The sequence below is a fragment of the Meriones unguiculatus genome, chromosome 1 (assembly GCF_030254825.1).
Source record: "Meriones unguiculatus strain TT.TT164.6M chromosome 1, Bangor_MerUng_6.1, whole genome shotgun sequence".
Taxonomy (NCBI): Eukaryota; Metazoa; Chordata; class Mammalia; order Rodentia; family Muridae; genus Meriones; species Meriones unguiculatus.
Window position 1 is genome coordinate 10187105 of NC_083349.1, and position 25950 is coordinate 10213054.

The 25950-nt window shown below is 49.2% G+C and overlaps 1 protein-coding gene across 4 annotated transcripts in view; it reads left to right on the forward strand.

The window, feature by feature from the left end:
- Lhpp (phospholysine phosphohistidine inorganic pyrophosphate phosphatase) overlaps positions 1–25950 on the forward strand; it is a 101603-nt gene that overhangs the window by 29033 nt on the left and 46620 nt on the right. For all 4 annotated transcript variants that reach the window (XR_009591207.1, XM_060381271.1, XM_060381272.1 and 1 more), the window contains 5 exons: positions 2628–2815; positions 5979–6132; positions 13448–13511; positions 14355–14447; positions 21542–21633. Coding sequence is in view for 3 of the 4 variants with exons in the window: in XM_060381271.1 (XP_060237254.1) it covers positions 2628–2815; positions 5979–6132; positions 13448–13511; positions 14355–14447; positions 21542–21633 (591 nt within the window). In the remaining variant the exon portion in view is untranslated. The remainder of the gene's footprint in view (positions 1–2627; positions 2816–5978; positions 6133–13447; positions 13512–14354; positions 14448–21541; positions 21634–25950) is intronic.

Genomic DNA, 25950 nt, shown 5'->3' on the forward strand with positions numbered 1-25950 from the left:
TCTCTCCAGCCCACAGTTCAGTATCTTAAGAATAACAGTAACTCCTGTGATAATTTTCAGTGATGTTTAAATAAAGAGACCTCATGGGCAGGTGCCTGGTGGCCACAGGGCCTGTGGTGACACATCAGAAGGGGGCATGCTCAGTGGCATAAAGGGACATGACCCAGAGGGAGGGCTCTGCACACACACCTCCAGCCACTGTCCCCAGACTCATAAACTAGCAAATGGAAAGCCCTGCTTTGCCAACAAACTCATGTTGGTATCTCAAAGGAGACAATGAGCTACTCCCTCCCACCCTCATCATAAGTTGTGTTTGGAGTGACAGATGTGAAGCTCTGCCATCTCGCTGTCACACCAATTGCTCACTGTTCTGAGAAGGTCACATCATCATTCATTAGCAGTAATTAGTCCCCTGAGACCCCTGCACTTCTTCACTCAAGTGCTCCATTAACTTGGGTGTGAATCACACATTCTAGGCACCAATCAATGAAGACCCATCCATAATCCACAAGGTGATGCTATTAGTTACAATATATTAACTGCCTAATTTAAAAATAAAAAAGCCATCTTTATGAAGGGCAATTAACCACTGAGTGTAATTGGTCATTCATAAACCTCTGATTAGGAAAGACAAATAACAAGAAAGGGATGAATCATCTAGGCTGTGGAAGATGTGGTCTATGCACTAGAGGCTGTGGATTTATAGAGTTCTTCATAAATGGCACCTGGTAGTCCCAGGTCCGGATGGTTCCTGAAACTCACCTGCTTCTGTGAGACCCACAGGATCAGAGACAGCCTAAGGGAAGTGGCAGCTAAGGTGTTCTTGGCTTTTCCAGGGACCCCCTGTGTACCCAGCATAGACCACAGAACCCAGCCGACCACATTGCTGAACTTGCAGAATATGTGGGTTAGGAAGAAGGACATTGGAAGACTAAAGATACTCGATGTCATAGAGAAATAGAGGTAGGGTTAGAGACAGCCTAGAGCGAGTATCACAGAAATGGCAGAAGGAGAGACCTGCTTTCCCCACTTGCTGTCCCATTGCAGGCAGATGCCCAGCTCATCCCTGTCTACTCATCTTCCATTTACTCAGTGGGAGTTGCTAGTCGCCTCCTGGAAGGGTGGGGCTTCACACCTTGAAGGGCCACTCTTCCTCAATTTACTTAGCCTACAAACCTCTACTGGACCTGGGTACTCCCAGGAATCCCCTGTAAGACTTGACCATGGGTTTGTGAGAGCTCAGCGAACATCAGACTGTTCTTGTCCCCAGACTGTCATCCGCAGAAGGAGAGACAGAAAGCCTTGGGCCTTTCCAGGACTCAGTTTCATCACCCATGAAATGAAATAAGTTGTGTCCTCACTGGGATTGAGTTTGGGTTGGTTGGGTTGCCTTACTTACCCTGTTGGCCATCAGGGGCTGTTAACTTGAAGCTCAGTTTTGCATGACTGGGCCTGCCACATGACACCTCTTTGACTGGGGCCATATCTGTAAAGAGAGTACTGAAGTACATCCCCTTCATCATATATATGCTCATTCTTACGTCATGTTTCACATGTGAGAAAGACAGTTGTCCTGGCTGGTGTTTCCTCCTTGAGGTCTCTGCTCCAGGTTGCTTCCCAGTGAGGACTCCCCAATCTTCCTATCTAGGTAGCCATTGTCTCTTCATCCCCTTTGTGTCCTTCTTGTCCTCTCTCCTCCTGGGTACAAATTGCCTTTCCTTGTTGTTCACTGCCAGCCAGCCTCCATGCTACCTCAGAACTGTGACAGGGAAGGCCCTTCCTACAGTCACAGTGCATGTCCATGCCCAGAACCCGGGGTGTAGCAAATGCTCAGTGATTATCTGTAGAGAGATTGAATGTCATCTCATTGGGGGGGCTCTTGAGACATCCTTTTTGTGGCTCTTGTGTCTAAAGAGCTCACTTAAATGCCACCAAAGCTCTCCAAAGGAAGGGTCATGGTGCTATTGGCTTTCCATGCATCTCAGTTTTATGGAACCTCGATTCTGGGTTTATGCAGAGTGGGGTTCCCACTCCTACATCCCAGAACTGTCATGTTCCTGATGCCTGTCTCCGGCACACCCTGTTTATTGGCATTAATGAGAAGATGGTACCTTTGCTTTCCCCGGTTGGACAAGTATGGATCCAGAGTTAGTAACTCGTGGACATAGGGCAATGCAGGTGCTGTGGGATGGCCTGGGGAAACAACTGTGGGCATTCAGAGGTGGCTTGCAGCTAGGCCATGTGGATGGTAGTGGGGAACTATGTGTGGGTCTGGAGTAGGGGGCAAAAGTGGCACAGGGGGAAAGATGACATGTCCCTGGGAGGGGTGGGCCGAAGTGTTCGAAGCAGAGGTGGGGGGGCAGCCCTGGGAACTCTCAGCTGACTCGATCTTGTGAAGATGGACAGGAAGTTTGGGGACGTGGTGGGACAGCATTCTCCTTGTGAAGAAGTGGCCTGTTGCAGCTGTGAAATCTGTGTGTGTCTGGGTCCCCTCAGGGACTCACAGTGACTTGGCATGCACTGCTACTTAACCAGTTTGCCTTAGTGAAAGTCCATCTCTGGGTATGTTCTCAGGAGGTCACGCTCTTCTGTGCTGAGCTATTCTCATTTGCGTTTTTGTGCCCTAGACTGAAGCGGTCCCCGCTGAAGGTGAGATTCTGTACCAATGAGTCCCAGAAGTCCCGGAGAGAGCTGGTGGGGCTGCTTCAGCGGCTGGGATTTGACATCTCCGAAGGAGAGGTGACTGCCCCTGCACCAGCCACCTGCCAGCTCCTGAAGGAGCGAGGCCTGCGGCCACATCTGCTCATCCATGACGGTAGGCCTGCCTCGGACTTGCTGTTTTTGAGGTGAAGGCTGGGGAGAGGGCCTCCCACTCCCACTTGGGCCAAACCATGAGAAACAGATGCAGGTCAAGCCTGACTTCTTCCACAACATTTGTGAGGCTTCTGGGTACAGTAAGAGCAGGCCCCAACTATCCCCCTCTGATCCCAGCCCCAAGGCCAGCTTCAGAATGGCCTGAGGTGGTGCTCCCTGATTTAGGTAAGAGGTCATGGATTTACCTAAGGGATTATTGAGAGAGAGGAAAGTGGGCTGAAGTGGGGGTGGGTGAATATGTGAGTATGAAAATCATGATTGCAGTCCATAGCTTTCTAATATCTGCCAACCCATAACCTTGAACACTCAGTCTTGCTCTTAGGTGCAATTTGCAAATGGCTATTGGAGCAAGGTTTGAATCCATATGATTTTAGTCTGAATGCAAGACCAGAGATCCTTGAGCCCCAGAAGGGAGCTTTTGTGGAGCAAAGCAGAGGGAGTAGTATTCTGGTGACTATTTAAAAATGGGGTTTAAGTATTTCAGAACACTGTGTTGTCTGTATGTCTGTCCTTTCCGTCCTTCACACTGTTATCATTTTGACAAATCTCTGGGCAGAATCAGAGCATCCTTCTGAGGTGCGGAATGCTGTCTGCAATGCTGGAAGATGGAACCCATTGCTCTGGCACCAGTTAAGGGAATCATGCCCAGCCTCTAAAAATCCTCTTTCTAACATCCTTTCTCTGGAGTTAGGAACCCTGCCAGTGTCTTTAGAAATTCTGTCTCCTGTTCCCCGGGAGAAGGGTTGCTAGGTACAGAGAAGGGGGTAGAGGAGCTGAGCCAGAGGAGTGGGGAATACAGCATTGGCTCAAAGGTGCTATTAACTAAGGAATCTAGCTGACATAACAGAACCTGAGTGGATTGGAGGGGAAACAGCCTTTCTCTGCTGTCATGTCTGCGTTTTCAGTAAATGTACCTGTTTTCCAGGCTTTTACTTTTTCCAGGTTTTATTATTGATGTTTTTCCCCTAATACTTTATTATGAAAATCTTCAAACATATAGCAGACCTCAAAACCCTTTACTTGGTGGGGGTATGGAGATGCCTCCGTCAGCAGTGCCTGCCATGGAAGCTCTAGGACTTGAGTCTGAATCACAACAGCCATGTGAAAAGCTGGTTTACTCCTGTAATCCAAGCACTAAGGAGTGAGGACACGAGGATCCTGGGAGCTCGCTGGCCATCAGTCTGGCCCAGTTAGTAAACTCCAGGATCAGTGAGATACTCTGTCTCAGCCAACAAGGTGGTGAGGCACTGAGGAAAATACCCACTATTGTTCTAACCTCCATTCTCGCGTGAACACGTGCACACACAAATGCACACAATTTACTTAGAATATTTTTACCGGCCTCCTGGATGTTGAGAACGGCATCTATAGTTTTCTTGGTTATGTGTCTAACCATGCCTCCATCTATCTATTTGCTAGTTTTCCTTTTAAATCATTCCACAGCAGATGTTGGTGCAGTTCTCTTCAGCATGTCATAGAGCTGAATATATGGTCGGGTTTTTTTGTGTGTGTGTTTTTTCTTTATGTTGATGTAAGATTTCCATGCAATGAGGAGCTCAAACCCCTATTGCTCTTTTGCTGGCTTTGAATCCCACACCTCTGGAGGTTTCCATTATTATCACACTGAAGTTTCCTGCATATCCTTCCAGCCACCCCCCCACCCCGTGACAGTCCTTAGTGATAGTGTAAATAAACGTACCTGTTTAGAATTTCATATCAATGGAATTATATACACTGTATATTTGATCCAGGGACCCCAAAGACCACCTTAGGTCTCGGTGATTCCCTGGAAGGGCTCCCAGGACTCAGAGAGACATGGCACTCAGGATTAAAGCTGGGTACAATGGAAGACCACACCTCAGCTCAACAAGTGAGGAGCTGTGTGGGGCAAAGAGTAGGAGAACCCAGGCATGCACTCCCAGCTGCCCCCGCACTGGTGTGCTTGGTTGTCTCGGCAGTGGTGTGTGAGATGTCAGGTGGGCAATAGGGAAGCTCACTGGAGAATCTGTGCCTACACTTTTTTGAAAGGGCTGGTCACCTAGGTCCACAGTCCCATGTGACTGGCCTTAGGGACTCCACCTCCATCCACACACTTCACTCAAGATCACACTGACCTAGCATGACCCAGTTCCTTTGGTGTGCAAACCCTGCCTATCAGACAGGATTTTGTAGGGGCCCAGGGATTTCTCCCTAGAGCTGTTAGAGGGCCAGTCTTAAAGACAGGCCTTTTTCTGGAGTGTGCAGGATTCCAGCAAGCCAGGCCTGCTGAGGTAGCCCTCTCTTTCACAGAAAGTAGTGTGTGTGTGTGTGTGTGTGTGTGTGTGTGTGTGTGTGTGTGTTTGTGTGTGTGTGTGTGTGTGTGTGTAAAGCTTCTCCCTCCAGCCAGAGGCTCATCATGTGGTTACATGTACCACCATATTCTTTCTCTTTGCCATGTAGGGAACATACCACAGTGTATTTATGCCTGGATGTTTCCCAGCTTCAGGTTTGTCTTAGGGTTCCTATTTCTGTGAAGAGACACTATGACCATGGCAAGTCCAACCTCCTGACTCCCAACACAGGGTTTCTCTGTGTAGCTCAGGCTGTCCTGGAACTCACTCTGTAGACCAGGCTGGTCTTGAACAGAGATCTGCCTGCCTCTGCCTCCTGAGTGCTGGAATTAAAGGAGTGCCCCACCACTTATAAAGGAAAACATTTAACTGGGGCTGACTTACAGTTTAGAAGTTTAGTCCATTATCATCATGGTGGGAAGCATGGCAGCATGCAGGCAGACATGGTGCTGGAGGAGCCAAGAGTTCTACAGCTGGATCAGCAGGCAGCTGGAACAGAGTGACACTGGGCCTGGCTTGAGCCTTTGAAACCTCAAAGCTACCCCCAGTGACACATTTTCTCCAATAATGCCACACCTACTCCATCAAGGCTACACCTCCTAATAGTGCCCCTCCCTGTGAGCCTGTGGAGGCCATCTTCATTGAAACCATCACAAGGCTGTTCTGAAGTGCATATTCTGCCTGGCAGAATATGACGGAAAGAAAGTGCCCCTTTTAGCTGGGAGTAAGCCGTGTTCTGAGCTTGAGGGCTGTCTGTCTCTCTTGTCTTTCCAGGAGTCCGCTCAGAATTTGGTGACATTGACATGTCCAACCCAAACTGTGTGGTGATTGGGGATGCCGGTGAAGGCTTTTCCTATCAGAACATGAACAAAGCCTTCCAAGTGCTAATGGAGCTGGAAAACCCTGTGCTTATATCACTGGGGAAAGGGTGAGTCCTCTGCAGGGCGATTGTGCTGGGCAGCTCTGTCCTTTGCTTTGTGGTTTTCTGCTTTGGGGTCAAGTAGAGACAGATACAGACAGGTGATGTGGGAGTGAACACAGGGGTCCTCTCCTCCCACCCTTTTCTCTTCATTCCTCCTTTTTTCCCTTTTAATAAAATCTTTCCAGAGCCATTTGACCAAGTTTATGTAGGAATCTTGGGCCAGGAAATAGGTGGAGGCTTCAGTGCATGTCAAGGCCCTGAGGAGATCTCAAAGGTCAGGTGTCAGCTGTCCAAAGTTTATGGTAAAGGAAGCAAAGGTCCCTTAGCACAGGACATAGCACAAGATGGTCAGGAATAGTTTCTAGGGATACTTAATGTAGTACTAGATGGACTTGTGGTCTGAGAGGGTGCTCTGGGCCAGGTGCTGAGTGCTGTCTCTATAGAGTTGAGGTTTGGCCGCACTTTGGCTGTGGTTCTAGCATGTACCTCAACACCATGCTAGTAGCTTCCATCGCTCCAGCGGATACCTGAGATAAACAGCTGAAAGGGAGGCTCAGAGTTTCAGACACTTCACAGCCCCTTGCTTTGGGCTGTGGTGAGGGTAGACATCATGGCGGGAGTGTCCAGCTTATTTTCCCAGAGACTGAGAAGCAGAGAGAGAAAGAAGAGGAGTCCCAGTATCCCCTCAAAGGAAAAATAACCTCACTTCTATTTACTAGATCCCACCTTCCTAAGGATCTACTACTTCTCAACACTGCTGTCGACTGTGGACCAAGCTTGTGGGCCTCTGGGGTACATTCAGGATGCAAACTCTAGCACCGTCTTTTTTCTTTCAAGAAAGTATTATTTACTTAACATCTTTCTCCCCTCCCCCTCTTTTCTCCCTTACTTACTTTGTTTTTACATTTTTTTTTAATTTTAATTTTTTTTTTTTTTTTTTTTTTTTTTTGAGACAGGGTTTCTCTGTGTAACCCTGGCTGTCCTGGAACTCACTGCAGACCAGGCTTGTCTGGCCTTGATCTCAGAGATCTGCCTGCCTCTGCCTCCTGAGTGCTGGGATTAAAGGCATATACTAGCACTGCTTTTTGAAAAAAAAAAAAAAAAAAAAAAGGCATGTGGGGCTGGAGAGAAGGCTCAGCGGTTGAGAGCACTGCCTGCTCTCCCAGAGGTTCTGAGTTCAATTCCCAGCAACCACAGGGTGGCTCACAACCATCTATAGTGAGATCTGGTGCCCTCATCTAGAGAGCAGGTGTACAGCGATAGCAGATAGAGCACTCATCTACATAAAATAAAGAAAGTAAATAACAATAATAGTTTTTTTTTAAATTCTATCAGTGTCTTACCTACACACATATGTGTGCACTACAGATGTGCCTGCTCTCCATTGAGGTCGGAAAAGGTGTCAGAGTCCTCGGAAGAGGCATCCTGGCTGGTTGTGAGCTACCATGTGGGTTCTCAGAACTAAACCCAGGTCCTCTGTAAGAACAGGTGCTCTGAATCAACTGCTGAGCTATCTTTCCAGCCCTGTTTTGTTTGAAATGGGGCCTAGCATACCCCTAGGCTGGCCTGAAGCTGGTTATGTTCTGTATAGTTGAGGTTCTTTTTCGACTTCTGGTTCCCTTGCCTCTACCTCCTGACTTCTGGAATTATAGGCATGTGCCATTGTAGCCAACAAGGCATTTTCCTCCCTCACCTTCAGTACTATGCATTGAACACAAGGCCTTGTACATGCCAGGCAAGGCTGGACCGCTGAGCTATATCTCTGGCCTTGCTATTATCTTTCTTTAACACTGAGATAACACAGGCCCACTGAAGAAACTTAGAAATCACAGAGCTGAAGAAGAAAGTAAAAGGTGTTTGCAGCCTCACTGCACAGCATACACATCAGCATTTGGGTATCGTCCTCAGATGAGTGCTTACAGATGCATGCATTCATCAGATGCTGTGGACACGGCTGGGTTTAGAATCACCTAGGATACACACTTCTCGATATATTTGTGAGAATATTTGTAGAGAGGTTTAACTTAAGCGGGAAGACACACCCTAAATGTGGCCAGCATCTCATGTTCTAGTGTCCTGGAGTAAAAGAGATGGTGCTGGAGAAGTGACTCAGTGGTTAAGAGCACTGGCTACTCTTCCAGAGGTCCTGAGTTCAATTCCCAGCACCACATGGTGACTCACAACCATTTGTACTGGGATCTGATGCCCTGTTTTGGCATGCAGGAATACATGCAGATAGAGTACTCAAATATATAAAATAAGTAAATCATAAAAAAAAAGAACAACATGAAAAGAAGGATGCTGACTTGGTACCAGCATTCACCTCTCTCTGCTTCCTAGTTATGGATACAATGTGACCCAGCTGTGTCATGCTTTTGCCACCATGCCTTCTCCCAGTGGTGTTCTGTACCCCTCAGACTGAGCTTGCATTTCCCTCTGTTCTTAAGTTGTAACATATTTGGTCACAGCAACAAGAAAAGGAACTAATATAGGAGTCAGGCTTGACCTTGTTTTGTCAGCTGTGGTTTTCTTTCTTTCTATTTTCATGTATGTATGTGTGTGTGTGTGTGTGTGTTTGTGCGTGTGCGTGGAGGTCCAAGGTTGTTGTGAGGAATATCATCCTCCATCCATCTTCCACCTTATTCAGTGAGGCCACTCAATCAAACACTGATCAAAGGTATGACCCGTTCTCCCTAGCTAGCCTTTTGTGGGGGTCCTTTGTCTCTGCCTTCCAAGGCTGGAATTATAGGTGGGCTACCATGTCCATCAGACATTTATGTGAGCTGGGGACCTTAACTGCCGTCCTCACACTTGGATAGCAAAGGTTTTGAGCACTGAGCTATCTCTCCAGCTCCCTGGGCCTGTTTCTTAGGGTCACCAAACAGCAGTTTGTGAATGACTTTGTACCCAGTGACCAGATAGCTCTGTGACACAGTTATCCATCTTGTGAGCCAAGTTGCAGGAGGCTGTGCATGTCTAGGCTGGCCGGGAGATCAGAATCTCACACGCTTGAGGTTGCACGGGGCTTTGGAGGTCCTGCCCAGCTTGGTAGGCATCAGGGTTCACTGCTGGAAGTATTTTCACCCAGTGTTTTGGTGACTGGGCCCTCATGCCCATCGATCTAGGTATTCTTGGCCTACTTACCTCACTGACCAGAGCCCTGCCCTTAGAAATTTGAGTTGGCGAACCTGCCTAGAAAATGTGCGTAATGAAAAAGCTGTATGATAGGTCATTTATATCAACACATTTTTCCTCAATGCAGTCTCATCATTGCTAGAGGTTATTCCAGATTACGAGTAATGGCTTGAATAAATACATTGGTTAAGAAAAATAAAAATAAAAAGGTGAAAACAGGAGTTGCTTGCTCTTGGCTGAGTGAGACCTTTGGCAGACTCAGCAGTAGTGAGGGTTGATTTGATATGCTTGGGGCCTCCAGCCCTCTAAATTCTGATTTGGGTGAAGGGCAGGCTGTTTGAAACCCAGAGAAAGGTCTCAACAGCTCCCACAGGCAACCCAAAGGCCTGGGAAGAGCTCCTGTCAGGAAGGCTGGGGCGGCCTTCCTGAGGGTGCAGGGAGGCCGGATACCCCTCTCCTCAAAATGGAGTGATTTACATTTGGCATCTGTGTGGATGGAGAGAGGGAATTGGCTTTGTAATTTCTCCTGTCATGCCGCCATCAGAAAATTAAGCTGTTTACTCCGCAGACTGTGGAGGTTAATGGCTCTTCTGGGAGAGGTCAAGTGGTCATTTTGCAGGGAGGCTGCACCGAGGAATCGGAAGCGGCAGGAGAACGAAGCATAAAATCAGATCTGACTGCTCCCCTGGCCCGCTTCTCCCAGGAGCCATAGTGGCCCTCGGCAGTCAGAGGGCCCAGGGCCCTGCCAGGCATGAAGCAGGCCCCACAGTGCCCGAAAGGAAGGAAAACTACATCCAGTTGATAGTGAAGGGACACAAATCAAGACGCCTGTCTGCCGTTCCTCTTGAAGGGAACAGTGCTTACCGCCAGCGGTTGGCTTCAGGTGGAACTTTGTTTTCCTGAGTGAGTAAGAAATACAGGCTGTGTAGTGGGAGCCTGTTTCAAAAACAAGCCTCTGTTGTTGAGAGAGGTGGGGCATGGATTAAAAGTTTTCATTTCGATTTCCGAGAATCCATTTTCTCTGGCTCAGAAGCTCAGGCTTTGGCTGTGTATTTCAAGTCACCTAATGAGCCTAAATACCCTGAAGTTCTTCTTAATAAACCTCTAGATCCGAGGCCAGCAGAGCTTTGTTTCCATGACTCCTTAGGGGTGAGATTTCCCATCCACTCTGTCTCCAGGTCCAGCTTTCCCCGGGGCAGCCTGGAAACCCCCAGAATCCTCAGCTGCAAACTGCTGCCTCTGTTACAGTTTTGTTTTGGAAGTTTCTGTCTGCCTCCTAGGGAACACCTTCTAAGCCAAGTTAGGTCTGTCCCCTGCTGTCCTCTGCTCAACCCACTTCTACTCACCCTTCCTTTGGAAGACCCTGATAATCCTCTCTGGGGGCCTTCCTCAGGCCACTCATTGGAACAGGGGTTGTAACCTCTGGGAGTCTCCTGATGGCCCCTTTCCAAGAAAAGTGGCCCAACTGTGGGCTTGGAAGTGGTCCTCCATGCTCTGGTGCTCTGATGAGCTCAAAGTGCTCCCTGGGCCTTCACACTCCTCCCCCTCAGAGTGACCTGCTCCCCCTCGGGACACAGCTTAATTGTCTCTTCTGAGGGACGCCTCTTACTATGTCACTTATTCATTCGGCTCACCTCGTTTGTTCCTACACTTCTCTACGGGTCTGTTTACGACTGCTCTGCACTGGGAGTTCAGGGACACATGCCAGGTCTGGGCTTGTCCCTGAGCCCTGCAGCGAGTCCTGGACAGAGGAGAAGCACCTGCCATCCAAACGGCACAGGCCCAGCGCCAGTGTCTCCCTCTGCTGGCCAAATTGTTTCTCAGTCTCCAGTTCTTGGAAACTGTACCTGGCTAAGGAAGTAGTCATTATAGTTCATTGTAAAAATAGAGAAAAGAAAGCAAATATAGTAAGTGTGTGTGTGTGTGTGTGTGTGTGTGTGTGTGTGTGTGTGTGTGTGTGTTTGTAAGTGTCGGCATGCTCATGCCAGGGTGTGTTTATAAGTGTAGGCGTGCTCATGCCAGGGTGTGCATGTGGAAGTCGGAGGACAACCTCAGGCATCGCTGTTCACCTTCCACCTTCTTTGAGACACCGTCCACTTGTTTGCCTCTGTGTTCGCTGGGCTAGCTTCTGGGGCTTTCCCTGTCTCCCCCTCTCATCTGGCACAGGAGAGCTGGGATTACAGACACTTGGTTCCACACCTGGTTCCATGGGGTTCTGGGGATCTGAAGGCCCTCCTGCTTCCGAGGCAAGTGTTCTACCCACTCAGCCACCTCATCAGCCCCAGGAAACTTTTCAAGAAAATTTCGTTAGGGCTTTGGAGACAGCTTAGTGGTTAAAGCTGTTGGCGTGCAAGCAAGAGGGCTGGAGTTTGGATTCCCAGAACCTAAAGGTCAGCTGGGTGAGGCAGATTGCCAGTACTTCTAGCCTTGTAGAGACAGGGGATTCCAAGAGCAAGCTGGCTTGCAATACTAGCTGTAGCAGTGAGCCCCGGGTTTGATTGAGGGACCATTTCCCACACAAAATAAGGTAAAGGAATGGCCTAAGAAGTTTCTGATGCTCCTGGCATACACCACACACATGCATGTCACCGCTCTGGAGGCAGGCCATGGGACCTCGGATAATGGAGCTGATAAATGAGACTACCTAAAGTCTCATGCTAAAGCCAGCTTTATTCAGAGCATCAGGCAATTTATACTCTGAGGGGGAAGAGAAGTCACGTGAGTCACATTCTCGGGAGTTCAAGCTGTATACGATCACTAGGACAAACTGCATGTGACAATGGTTAGCCTTTTTTTTTTTTTCATAAAGGCATATCAAGAATAATTTAAACATTTAATTGAATAACAGCAACAAGCAATAATGAGTGATCTGAAGCAAACTCACTCTTATCCGCTATCCCTGGGAGAAGCAAAAAACACATCCCCAGAACAATTCTGCGTTTTGAAGAAACTGAGGCCACAAGACTCTTGTTTTGTTTTCTTGGAGTTTCCTCACAAGAACTCAGAATTCTCCTCACATGGGTCCATTCTTGGACTGTGTCCTGACACAGACACATGAAAAGAAGAAAAAGAAAAGAAATTCTTGAGATGGGATTGGCTGTGTATCCCGGGCTGGTCTAGAATTCGTGCTCCCCCTGCCTCGGCCCCCTGGGAGCTCCTGTCTCCGGGCCTGTGTGTCAGCTCCAGCGAACAGCTATGGACGGTAGCGTTCTCCAGTCTTTCCTTGAGTGGTTCTTGTGCTCTGGGCATCACGTAAGGAACTCCAAGTGTGTTATCTTGTGCAAGCTTCACAGCAGCCCGTTTGTTTTGACCATTTTACAGATGAGGAAGCTGAGGTCTAAAGGCTTACGTAGACCAAAGTCATTGTTAGGAAGCAGAAAAAGAACTGTAGTGTTGAAGTCAGCCTGCACCCCTCTTTTCTGTGGTCCTCTCTGCAGAATTAGTGTTCCCTGCTGGACACAGAAGGAAGGGAAAACTGACGGAGATGGGCAGCCCCCTTAATAATGCCAAGTTTAGATGCCCCACCCGTGTACCACTCCTGGGTTTCGGTGAAACTCATCCCTGGAGCATGATAGATAAGCCACCCTCTTGCCCCCTTACAGTCACATGGCTTTGCTCAGAGAGCCCCAAGTATGAATGACTCTGTAGCCAGGACTCGAGGCCTTGCTCTGATGTGAGGTGGGCCGTGGGTACTTGGAAGAGCAGTGAGACTACACGGAGGAAGACTCCCAGGAGCTGGGCCTGCACTGTCTCAGCGAGGTCGGGAAGACATTCTTGTCTCACGGAAGCAGCTGGTGCCCGTGAAACCTGGCGCCTTGCCTGACCCCAGGCAACAGGAGATGTGGCAGGCTGCTGTGGAACTAATGGAGTTCCCTCCTCAGGCAGCAGTTAGGGGTTAATTATTAGCATTTAGGGAGTGCAGCACATGCTCTGGAGGCCTGCCGTCCCCTCCCAGAACACGGGTCACTTGTCTTCCTCTGTGGTAGTAACTGGATCCATCTGCCCCCCTTGGGTCCCTGGTTAATCATTGTGGTAGGGGGCTGCTGGCCGAATGACTCATGGTGTGCTAGTACTGCCAGCCCTCTGGTTACGCCATGTGGCCTCCATCGGTCACTCTCAGCATGGCGTTGGAGCTGACCTGCACCTGTGGCTCTCTGTTCACATCCTCCCTTCTGCTCTCTTACAGGCGCTACTACAAGGAGACCTCTGGCCTGATGCTGGATGTTGGATGCTACATGAAGGCTCTCGAGGTACCTGCCTCGGTTCTGTCCCATGCCCTCCTCAGGCTTTCTGGAGGAGAAAGTAGCCTTTCTTGTTTCTGACTGGGGCCTTCTTGTGTGGGGCTTCTGGCCACATACCTCCTTCTCCTCCAGGTCCATTGCCTGGGTCATCACAAAATCATCATGTGTGTCATTCTCCTACCCGACCCAACACCCCAGCCAACCTCCTGGTGCTCTTTCCCAGCATGCTCTTTACCACTCTTCCCTGACTCATGGTATCTGTGCAGATCACCTGCCTCCTTCCTGGCCCTGTTAACACTTCAGGCTTGATGTGTCCTTGGCCTCCTTTCTGAGATGACCTTGTAGGTTACAAAGTCATCTCTGACTATGGCCAGACCCCTGTGGCCTATCAGTCACCTTTGCCTAGATTCCTGCCACATCCCATCCCTACAGTGGTAGCGGCCCCTGCCCACCTGTGCCCAGGTGGGTAGGTTGAATCCTGGACCCCCTCAGGAGAGCCTAGGATCTACCTGGAGGTGGGCAGCAGGGAGTGGCAAGAGATGGGATTGTAGCTGAACAGGTAGGTGACAGCCATGGTCTCTTGTCCCCTGGGAGGCCGTGGCTTTGCCAGGCATGGTATGTATGCCACTTGCCGTGGGCAGCCTTGGAGTGGTTGGCAGAGCTGGAAGTAGTTGTCCTCAGCATTCTGAACAGCCTCACATTGCAGAGCTGTGACACTCTGGCCTGTGATGTGTTTTTGAGGCCCACAGCATCCTGTTTTGTGAAGGTCCCTGGGCATCAGGAGCTAGTCTTTATGCGTGGTCAGGCTGCTGATCCTGATTTTAAGCCCACGCTATGTCCTCTCTTTGCCAGTACGCCTGTGGGATCGAGGCTGAAGTGGTGGGGAAACCCTCCCCTGAGTTCTTCAGATCTGCCCTGCAATCCATAGGGCTGGAAGCCCACCAGGTAGGTGTAGAATTTCCTTTCTTCTTTACAGTTTTAAGATGACATTTACTTATTTTAGGGTGTGGGCTTGTGTGAGTTCATGCTCGCCTTCCACTGTGAGGGTTCCAGGAATCGAACTCAGATCATCAGGATCAGCAGCAGGTGCCATTACCAGCTGAGCACTCTTGCTGGCCCAGAACTTTTCTCACTGTGAGGAGTGACACAGTTACTTGCCCCAACAATCAGATCACACATATTCCCCTCTTAGAATGTTTTTTTTTTCCTCTTAAAAAATGAATGCTTTCCTTTCTTGTTTTCTGTGCACACGGACATGCACACGCCTGCGCGGGGATGTACATCGCAGGCACACACGTGCCACAGTGCACGTGGAGGGCAGAGGACAACCTTGGGTGTTAGCGCTTGCGTTGCCCTCTGTTTGAGACGGGGCCCCTCTTGCTTGCCGCTGCATATGCCAGGCTGGCTAACTGGTGAGCTTCTGGGGAGTCTCCTGTCTCTACCTCCCATGGGAACACTGGGGTTACGGGTGTGTGCTGCTGTGCACACCTTCCCGTGGGCCTGGGGATCCGAACTCAGGGCCTCACACTTGCACAGCAAGCTCTTTCCCAACTAAGCCAGCTCATCTCCCTAGTCCCAGAACTGATTTTTTTACTATCATGTTTTGTGCGGGTTTTTGTTTGGTTGGTTGGTTTTGGTTTGGGGTTTGGGGTTTGTTTTTGTTTTTTTGAGTCAGGGTTTTCTGTGTAAGCCTGGCTGCCCTGGAACTCATTCTGTAGACCAGGAGAGCCTCTGCCTCTGGCATAGCGCCAACACCGCCCAGCTTTACTATCATGTTTTAAAGCAAATCTCAGACCAATTGTATCTTTTTCGTGATAAGATTTTTCTTTAAAACGTGGCATTTTAGCACAACCGCAAAGCCGTAAAACCCCAGGCAGTGACCAAAGAGTCCATAGAAAGGTGGCCAGTTTCCTGGCTTTTTAGGACTACACGTCACAAAACATCCTCTAATACGGCCACCAAAAGAGAGAAGTAGCAGAAAACTGCAGTGTTCATGTGGAGAGTCTTGGGCCCCCGTGCTCTGCTGGCAGGACCATGAGGGAGGATCACTGCTTTGAGGGAGCCTTTGGAGAGTCTTCAGCATTAAACGAGTCCGCTGTCTGCCCAGGCGACTGTGCTTCCAGGTGTAGAGCCAGGTGAACTGGGGCAGGCATGCAGACGATGACAGTAACCACACCTTGCAGGGTCCGAGGGTAGCTCAGTCCTTGAGTACTTGCCTCACAAACATGACGCCCTGGGTTTGAATCCCAGCACCACAGAAACAAACACTTCCCTGAAACCACTAAGCGTTGTTCACGGCAGCTGTATTCCCAGTAACTAAGAGGTCAAAAAGAACTCAGACGCCGGCCTGTCCCCTGTGAATCGGTCAGCCGTTTGCGTCCCGTATGTACAGTGAAATATCACTGAGTCGTAAAGAGGAGGGAAGAACCGCCACAGGAAGCTAAGGGCATGGAGCTCTAGCACGTGTCTACAGCAGGCACGCCCACAGAGGCCGAGAGGGTGGGCTAGTGGTTGCCAGAGGCTGAGGCACGGCTACGTCAGGACTGTCACTTCATGAGAACCTGCTCTCCTGCAGGTGGTAAAAACGTTGTAGAGCTCAGGCTGGCACAACTTAGCGGGTAAAAATCACAGAGAGCCAAGCCTGGTGACCGTGCCCTCCAGGGCGGAAGGAGAGAACTGACTCCCGGAGCTCATTCCCTCCCCTCCATGCGTGTGCTGCGGCGCACACGCATGCGTACTTGTGCACTTGGCGGCCCAGTGCAGTCTAAATTTAAGTGCGTTGCTCGCATGCGACTTTGTGGGTTCTTTTTTCTTCCACCTTCCTCCACCCCTTTTCTTCTTCCTCTTCAACCCCCTAATACTAGATAGGAGCAGGAAAAAAAAGGTAGAGGAGAAAGGGGTATCATCCTTATTTGATTACTTCCTGCTGATGAGGGGCGTCCAGCTCCTTGGGGCAACTTTGATCTTTGCCATCAGGATATCTAATTTCTTCTTTGTACACGGCTACTTACAAACCGCAACCACCAACGTCCAACCCCCAACCAGCAACCCACCCACTGGGGCCCTAACATTGATATATCCTCTGAAAAGTTTCCAGAATTCCAAGCATCGTATACTCGCAGAAACTGTCTGCAGCCGGCAAAATCATGGCCCCTGGCTGAGTATGAGGGAAATCACAGTCAGCTGCCACAAAGCAGCCGCATCTCCCCACACCTGGGATTAAAACGAAAACATATTTTTATAACCTTGCTGTGTTTTTTAAAAGAATCCAAAATTCTCACTCGTCAGTAGCTGTGTGTCCTCTTCATTGTCATTCTGTCCTGACCCCAGCCTGCCATTTTGCTGAAATGCTCTCTGGAGTTTTTTGAATCTTGGGTTGTGTACACATTATAAGACAGAGTTTCACTAACCGTATGCACCCCCAAGTAACAATCCCTGTTTCTGTATTTTGTTGTTGTTGTTGATGATGAAAATGGCCTGTGACAGGGCTGCAGGCTGCTCGGGTGCCAGGTCGTGGCATAGCCTGACTGTTCTGAGCGGCCCTAATCAATACAGTCGTCACTGCCATTCCCTTGGTAATGGCTCTGCAGAGATGTTTTGAGTCTGAGCTCCAGCGGTGACAGCCGCCAATCCAATTTCCGCCTAATCTTTCCCAAACAGCCTAGAACCAGCAGAAGGCTGGAATTACCCTTCATGATTGGAAAGTCGACCCCCTTAGAGATAATTCAGCACTCCTTCCCGTTACTTCTCTAAATACCTCAGGCCGTGGTGGAAGCTCACTGTGCACTGGCGATGTATTGCAGCCTCCCTGGCCTCCACCTGCTGGGCATGGTAGCACCACCCTCGTTCACATGCGGTGATGTCCCAAATGTCTCCAGACATTGTCCTGGGGAGAACCACAGTACTGTGGGCACAGGCTCAGAAAAGCCTAGAACCAGGCTCTCAAGATGGCTCAGTGCGGGAAAGCACTTTGGTATACAATCATTAGGACCTGACTTCAAGCCCCAGAACCCACATAAAAGTGGGAAAGAACTTCCTGCACTAACCCCCATCACACACCCTTACACACACACACACACACACACACACACACACACACACACGGAAAAGTAATCGAGGACCGGTGATGGACTCTGTCATAAAAGCACTGATGATATGAGTTTGGTCCCTGGTACACGATGGAAGGAGATGATAGCTCATGTCCGAGAGTTGCTCTTTGACCTCCATATGTACACAGTATCATGTTCATGCCCAGTGCCCACCATAAAATAATAAAAAGTGTTTAAAAAATAAAAGAGCAGTTGAGGGCCAGGCTTGTTGGCTGTCCACGGGAGACTGGGTGTAAGAAGTGGACTGTGTCCTACACTTTATTCCTGTTCGAAGGTCAGTCATCCAAGGTAGGGGGATTCTGTGCTTCTGATGGGAGTGACTTCAGTCGAGGGCCATATCTTTTTCCCTGCAGCCGTGACTTTACGTATTTCCATGGAAGCCTCCTTACTGTGCTCATTTTCTCTGGGGATGTTGTACTCTGCCCTCTGACTGGGATTAGGAGTGTGTGTGTGTGTGTGTGTGTGTGTGTGTGTGTGTGTGTGTGTGTGTGTTTATAAAGCCAGGAGAGCAAAATCCAGCAGCAGATCTAGCTCTTGCATAGGACCCAGGTGTGGTTCCCAGCACCCACCCAGTGACTGGAACTCCAGTTCTAGGGGATCTGAGCCCTCTTCTGGCCTCCTTAGGCTCCTGCACACACATGATGCACATAAAGTCACACAGGAACACGTAAGAAAAAATAAATAGAAAGTCCTGTTTATCAAAGAGATCAGACATTTCAGAGAAGTACCAAGGAGGGAAACCTCTGTCATTCCACTATCCTAGAATAACACAATTTATGCTTTGCCTTTCTAATTTTTCCCACACCAAATGAAAATAATCCTCTATCTGCTGTTGAAACTATCCCCCCTTAATATTCTGTTGAGAAAACTTTCCTTTTTGCTTATTTAAGCAGTTTTGTGAAGTAATTTTTGTGACTATGTAGTATTTTACCATATGTACATGTGTATTTATATATGTATGTATCTCTGTATATCTGTCTTCATCTATCTGTCTGTCTATCTATCTGTAATCATTCCCCTGTTATTGGAGATTGGGCTTCTTCCTCATTTCCTTATATATAACCCTGGTACACACCTTTGTGTGTGCATATTTTTGTATCTTCGTTATTATTTTCTGGACACGAGAAGCGAGGTTGTAGTGTACATCATTTATCCTGGTTTGTAAGGGTTGTGTCAGGTTGCCCATCTCTGCACATCTTTACCGACACCTTTATTTTTTGCTTGCTTGTTTTTTTTGTTTTTTTTTTTTGAGGCAGAGTCTCACTGTGTAGCCCTAGCTGCCCCGGAATTCCCTGTGTAGACAAGGCTGTCTTTGAGATCCACCTGCCTTTGCCTTGCAGTTGCTGGGATTAAAGTATGCCATCACACCCAGCTTCCACCTTCCAGGTTCTGGGATTACAGGGGTATGTCACCATGCTTGGTTTATCCAGTGCTGGGGACAGAAGTCAGAGCTTCTGTATACTGGGCAGGTACTTTCCTAACTAAGCACATCCCTGACCCATTTTTTTTTTCCTTTAAAATATTAATGATCCAGTGCTAAACACGTGGCTCAGTGGTTAAGAGCACTGCCTGGTTTTCCAGAGGACACAGGTTCAATTCCCATCACCCATATGGTGGCTCCCAACTGGCTGTAACTCTAGTTCCAGGGGATCCAACACCTTCAGGTGTCCAGGGACACAAGGCATGGTGACACACAGACATTCGTGCAGGCAAAACACCCATCTACATAAAAAAAAAAAAAAATCAGCCATCCTTGCTTTTTGCCATGTTAGTGTTTATCCTTACAAATATGCTAGGCCATGGTAGAAGTGGCTTAGCAAGTGTCACCTTCAGGTTTCTGAGGTGCCTGGAAGCTCAGGGTGTAAATGTCCCTTGAGGATTCTCCTAGTGGGGTGCGTGTCCTCCCTCTCCACTGTGTCCTTCCCTGTGATGGGGACACACTCCCTGCCCAGCAGGGTCCAGGGAGAGCAGACAGCTCACAAAACAAAGATTTTCTTGGGGAACCCTTAAGTCCCAAAAGCCCCCAAGCATGTTACTTGTTAGGCTCCATTCTTCTGAGAGCCTGGGCTGGTGAAGCAGAGACCCTCAGGCAGATGGTACTGAAGGATCAAGGAACCTCCTCTCTTAGCCCAGACTGGCTTCTACCTCACTGTATAGCCAACGATGACCGTGAACTTGCTACTCTTGCTCCACCTCCCAAATTCCAGGATCTCAGGCATGCACTACCTCGCCTGTTTTGTGTGGTGCTGGGGGATTGAATGTAGGTCTTCCTATACTCTAGACAAGTGCTCTACTGACCGATCTACATACTAGCCCCAGAGTGTGCTTTACAAATCAAACCACAAAACCTGCCCTGGATGGTGACAGCCTTCTGCAGCTCTCTGCATTTCTGGGTTCTCCTCGAGTCCAGCCATTCGGTTTTGAATGTCCGCCTCCACTCTATCACATCATAGTCAGAAAGGAGTAAGCTCCAGGCCTGACAGGTAGAGGTTGTTTTTTTTTTTCTTCTTCTTTTTATTTTTATTTCCCCTGACAGCCCACCTCTTGACCTCCATCTTCTTGCCAATGATTTTTTAAATCCTAAATGATTTGGTAATAATTGCTCCTCTTTGGGGTGATTATTGCCCTTCACTGATGGTAAATCTGTAAATTCCCCAGGGTCCCGAGAGCATTTTGGTATGCGGAGCCCACAAGCTGGCCCAGACAGGCTTCACTGCACATCCCACTGGCTGCCCATGTCTAGTCCCAGCTTCCTGCCACCCTCGTCTCCATTTCCTGGGGCTCTGCTCTATGCTGGCATCATGTCATTGTCCAAAGCACCCATCCCGCAGATGGTCTTCCAAGAGTGACATCACTTCCACGAGGGGATACGTCTTTTTCCTGATACTGTCTCCATGGGCCATACCAACAATTGCCAGCCAAAAAGATCCCAAGAAGGCAATTTCCACTCTCTAGAGATCAGAGAAAACCACTGAGAATTTTCCAGTGTGGACTGGAACTTGGCACCCCTTTGCCTCCCAACTGGTTCCCTTCTTTGCCAGGCAGTCCCCCTCTGCCTTCCTGTCCGTGAGTTCCATTACCGTTTCTATTTCCCACCACCCTTCCATCTGTTTCTCTCTCTACATGATTCCCTTTCCAGTGTCAGGACCTATAGCCATACATGTATGTAAATGCACACACGCACACACACACATTTTCATCTTCAGATTCTGTTACATCCCTCCCACACCTGCACTGTGAGAACACTGAATGAAGGCAGGAGGCCGGGCTAGTCATGGAGCCACCTCAGTTGCTACCTGTGCCTCGAAAGACACATCCCTTCTTGACTGATGCCCAGTGCCTTGAGAACAGTTGGTTCTGAGAGTTGCCTAGTCTGGGGGGTTGTTTCAGGAGGGAGGAGGAATGTACCTCACAGACTGCTTCTGAAACCCTATCCAGTAGCATAGGGTGTGTGTGGTATGGGTGTGTGTGTGTGTTTCAATTTTGATTTTTATAAGTAGTCTCTTCACAATTGAAAGCAAACCTTTTGAACTGGGGGCTGTGAAGACTTTACCAGAATTGGTTTTCACAGTGCAGTCACCTAGTCCCAGAGTATTTAGCATCAGGTAAGATGCAGCCTGCTCCGTGGGGGCGGGTGCTCCTCATGTCCTCAAGGCACCAAATCACTTTGACAGTGGCTGATTGATTTCACACTGAATAAAAATATACCGGTCATGGCCCAGGGGAGGCAGCAGGAGATATATTCAAGGTGGGCTGACTTTAAATCAATACAATGACAATATTATGTTGTTTAATTTGGACGATAGTGGCTTTAAACATCAAATCAAGCAGTTTATTATGTCAAGAAAAAAAAAAAAGAAAGAAAGATATGAAAAACCCAGGAATAAAACTTTCCTGACATAACTTCTGAGCATATTTCACTTCTGACAGGCCATCATGATTGGCGATGACATCGTGGGTGACGTTGGCGGTGCCCAGCAGTGTGGAATGAGAGCGCTGCAGGTGCGGACGGGGAAGTTCAGGTCAGTGCCCACGGCTGCTTCATTCACCTGCCCTTCTCTGGACCTTGCCAGGGCGACTGCCTTCTTGTTCTGTTCTGTTTTCCAAACAAACAAACAAACAAACAAACAAACAGTGTATGGACATCTATGGCTTTTCTATAGATGGCCCTAAGGAAGAAAGCCCTGTCCCTAACTGTGTGATGGAAGTGAGGCAGAGTGGCCCTCCACGCAGAGCCTGGACTTTGAGGCAGATGTGAATCCATGTGGAGCGAGGGTAAAGATGTGAAGCTTCCGCCCGTCCTAGTTCTGTGGCCAGGGAATTGGGCTGACTTTGCTCATGCTCCTTTGGGCAGTGTGCTCAGAACCTTTGCAGCCATTGAGGTTACAACTGGCCTCACCCCATCTGGCTACTCTCCTTTTTTTCCACTCTCCCCAACCTTTGAGAGGCATAGCGCCTAGAGACCACAGACAGCTGGGTCTGAGGTTTATGAATAGTTGCTGAGTCAATAGTTGCTGGATTGGGCTTGCTTAGCCTTTGAGAGTGTCTCATGCATCGGCAGTGTCTTGCTTATTTATTTATATATATTTATTAATACATTTTTATTATAAAATTACACAGTTTCTTTATTTTCCTCTCTCTATCCCCAATTTTATATTCTGAGATGGGCTCGCCTGTAGCCCATCTTGCTATGTGGCCAAAATTGATCTGGAACTTTTGAGCCTCCCGCCTCTACCTCCCAAGTATTGGGATTAAAGCAGTGTCACCATTCCTAATTTATGCTGTGCTGGGGATCAAACCGAGGGCTCTGTGCATTCTCAGCAATAACTCTACCATCCCAGCCCCTGCCTTGCTTGTTTTCGGTGGATTCCACTGTGGCCAGGCCGTTCAAACAAAACACTGTTTTGTCAGTGCTGGAGAGACATGGCAAGAACATGGTTACCTGGGTTTGAGGGACAGTAGGTCAGTCACACATCTGAATGATCATCTTGGGCAAGGCTAGGATCCATCAGTGGCCTGACTTTCACTATGATATCCTTCCTGGGTGAGACACCTGAGGGAGCCATGAGCTGAAGCAATCTGTAAGCTTGGCATGAGTCTCAGCACTCCTGGGGGCTGGAGTCAGGAAGCTACTTCTGTACTCTCGCTGTATGTTGAAGTCCCAACATACCTGAAATGCAGATTTTCTTTCTTCCCAGCCCCTCGGAGGACAGTTTTATGGCTTAATTGGCGATGTCTGGCCTGAGGGAACCCTGCTCATAAGCCACAAAAGTATTCTCAAGTGGCCCGCCTCTCCCCTAATGTAACACAGTTCCTCATCCTGAAGACAAGAAACAGTCTCTCACAGTTCTGGAGGCTGGGGTGACCAAGATCAAGGTGCCAATAGGTTCAGTGTCTGATTCTAAGATGGCTCTGGATGTGTCTTCCTGCATCCGCAAAGGAGGAGGGATAGTGGATCCTAACACGTGATAGGAAGCAGAGAGCCCACTCCCTCAAGCCTTCTCACGAGGTTTCAGTCCTCATGACCAAACACCTCTCAACCCGCCCCCCGCCCAACACTGTTGCACCAAGGATTAACATTCAGGCCATAGCAGGCCTTAAGGCCCCTCAGAATGGCAGAGCCTGATCCCGCCACGCTCCCAGCCAGAGGCAGTGGCAGTGGGACCCAGCATCCTTCGTTGGCTACGCTCGCTCAGCAGCTGGGAGCCCAGCTAGCACATGTTCAGTGCGTGTCGCAGCTTTAGTGGCCACACGCGTGAGTGACACTTTTGTATTCAAAAACCCAGAAGTAGGGCTACTCTAGTTCATGAAGGAAAACGTCTTAGTTGAGTAAATGTGTCCTTAGCTGGGGCCCATCTGGTCAGTCTGAACCCGTGTGCTCCATGTAACGCAGAATCTACCGTGGCTTTACTCTTGGCTGGAACGAGCCTCTAGGCCGCAGAGTCTCTGAGGAGGACCCCACACATAGCAGGGAGGCCTACACACAAATAGGATTGGGGGGGTACACCCACTGTAGTTCCCTAGGTGTGGGTACTTTGCAGAGTGTAGTCATCTGTGTGCCATTCAGAGGGAAGTGTCTGTGGGGCGGGGAGTAGCTCAGCATGTGTGAGGCCCTAGACCCAACCCACCGCACTGTGAAACTCCAAGTCAGCAGAAGAGAAAGGATGTCCACGTGGTGAAGCTTGCACTGGACAGAGAATTCTCTCCTGAGGACGAACACCTTCTCAGTAGAACCGAGTGCATGGCTACTGTTTCAGGCTTACCTTTATTACAAAATTATATTGTGTAACGTAGTTTTTTTTTTTTTTTTTTTTACTGTTTCTGGCATCTTCCTGTAACTATGAAGTTTCATCTAGCGCCTGGCACATGCCAGGTCCTCCACTGGTGGCCAGGGTTGGTGACCATGCTGCTGTGGGTAATTGCCGCCAGGCTTCTCGAAACTGACCCCTTGCCCTGGTTCCTCAGGGCAGGACTTGTTCGTCAAGAGGCATCTGCTCCCTTGCTAGCTTGGAGGATGGTAAAATAAGACTCACAATTCTTGGGCTTGGGCTAGAGAGGTGGCTCAGCGGTTAAGAGCACTTGGCTACTATTCCCAAGGTCCTGAGTTTGACTCCCAGCACCAACCATCTGAAATGGGATCTGCTTCCCCCTTCTGGTGTGCGTGAAGACAGAGCACTCATATATTTTAGAAAAAGAGAATCTTAGTTCTTACAAGGAAGCATCTGGGTCACCACGGCGAGGCCTCCCCGGCATAAGAGGCTCAGTGTGCGCTGTTGTACATGAGCATTAGAGGATGAGCAGTCTGGAAGTTCCAGCCCTAGAAACACTGCCAGATAGGAGAGTCAGAGTGGCTTGAAACTGACTTGTCTGGTGGGAGGAAAGCAAGCCCAGCACTGAGTTTCTATGCTGAAGACAGAAATGTTGACACTTTGTTACACCTAGTGTCAGTGGCCCTACTAGGAGATGGAACCCTAACCCTGACCCTGAGCCTGACCCTGAGCCTGACCCTACTTCTAGCCCTAACTTTTCGTATGTTATACTCACTATCAGTGGATTACCTTGCAAACCTTTGTCTAACCCTAAGCTTCTGTGGCTGGAGCCGTGTTTGTTCCTGCACTGGCCTTTCTTACTGCAGACGACACTCTGATTAACAGATGTCCCGTCAGGTGATCTGACGGCACACTGGTGGCCATAGGGGCCCCGTGGTCCTCCAGCAGCCTCTCTGGCACCCTGCACTCTGCCCCCTGCAATGTATGCTCTCAGTGTGTACCAGTGGGCGGCCTCTGGATTCAGACATGCTCAGGTCCCTTTCCCTCCTCGTCTTGTCCCTTCTAGACATAATCAGGTCCTGAGACCAGCTATTGATGAGCTGGCCGGGTTTACAGAAAGGCCTGGCTTTGAGAGCCTCTGACCCACAGAGCAGGTCCTCAATGAGTCATTTGACCTCATCCTTACACGGGGGAGGTTCCATCATTGTGCCTGTGACGATGCACGCTGGGTCTGGTTTCTAGCCTGCACTTTTCTGAAAGGCGAATGGAAACTCTGAGTTACCTTTAGCTCCTGCTGGGTTCAAATGGAGTGCTGGAAGGGCCCTCACATAATCCTCAAAGAAACTATACCCAAGAAGGTGTATCAGAGCCATCCCCAAATAGACCCAGCTGCCTGGAGTAGGGTGAGTCCCCTTCCCTAGAGTTCACCCCAGAGGCTAGTGACTATCTCACCCGGAAGACTGAGTGCCAGAGACATGAGTAAAGGGTCCCAGGCGGCCGCATTAGGCTGACAGTGGCCTACCTCTGTGACATTAGACTCTTTCTGTGTACTCTGGCTCCTAGGACAGTGCTGGAGGCTGGTCCAATTTCCTGTTGATAAAAAGGAGAAATGGAGCACTCTCAGAGGGATCATAGAGCCCCCAATAGTGTTGTGCCACCTCCGTTTGCAGATGCAGAAACTGAGACCTTAGTAGAGCTGGGACATTGGTGTTGGGCTGTCCTGCCACTCAAGCCACCCGCTCCGTGGAGAAGGGACTTCATTTCCTCTCACACTCATACCTAAGTTCCACATGCCAGCTGAAAGGTTCAAGCTTCCTACTGTATCCGTGCATCTAGTCAAATCTGCTCGCCTCGTCCTTATCTGGACAGTGCTGGGGAGGGCGTAGTCCCAGGGAAGACATTAGAGCACCAGCTAGGAGGTCAGCATGCAAGATGCACTGGCCTTCTCTAATCCAGGCCCTCCCCACCCCCCATTGTTCTTTCCTTAAGATCCGCCTCAGCATCTTCACCTGGGCCTCCTTCAGGATCTCTACAGTCTACTTTCCTTTTCCTCTTTCGTGCTCTGGCCAC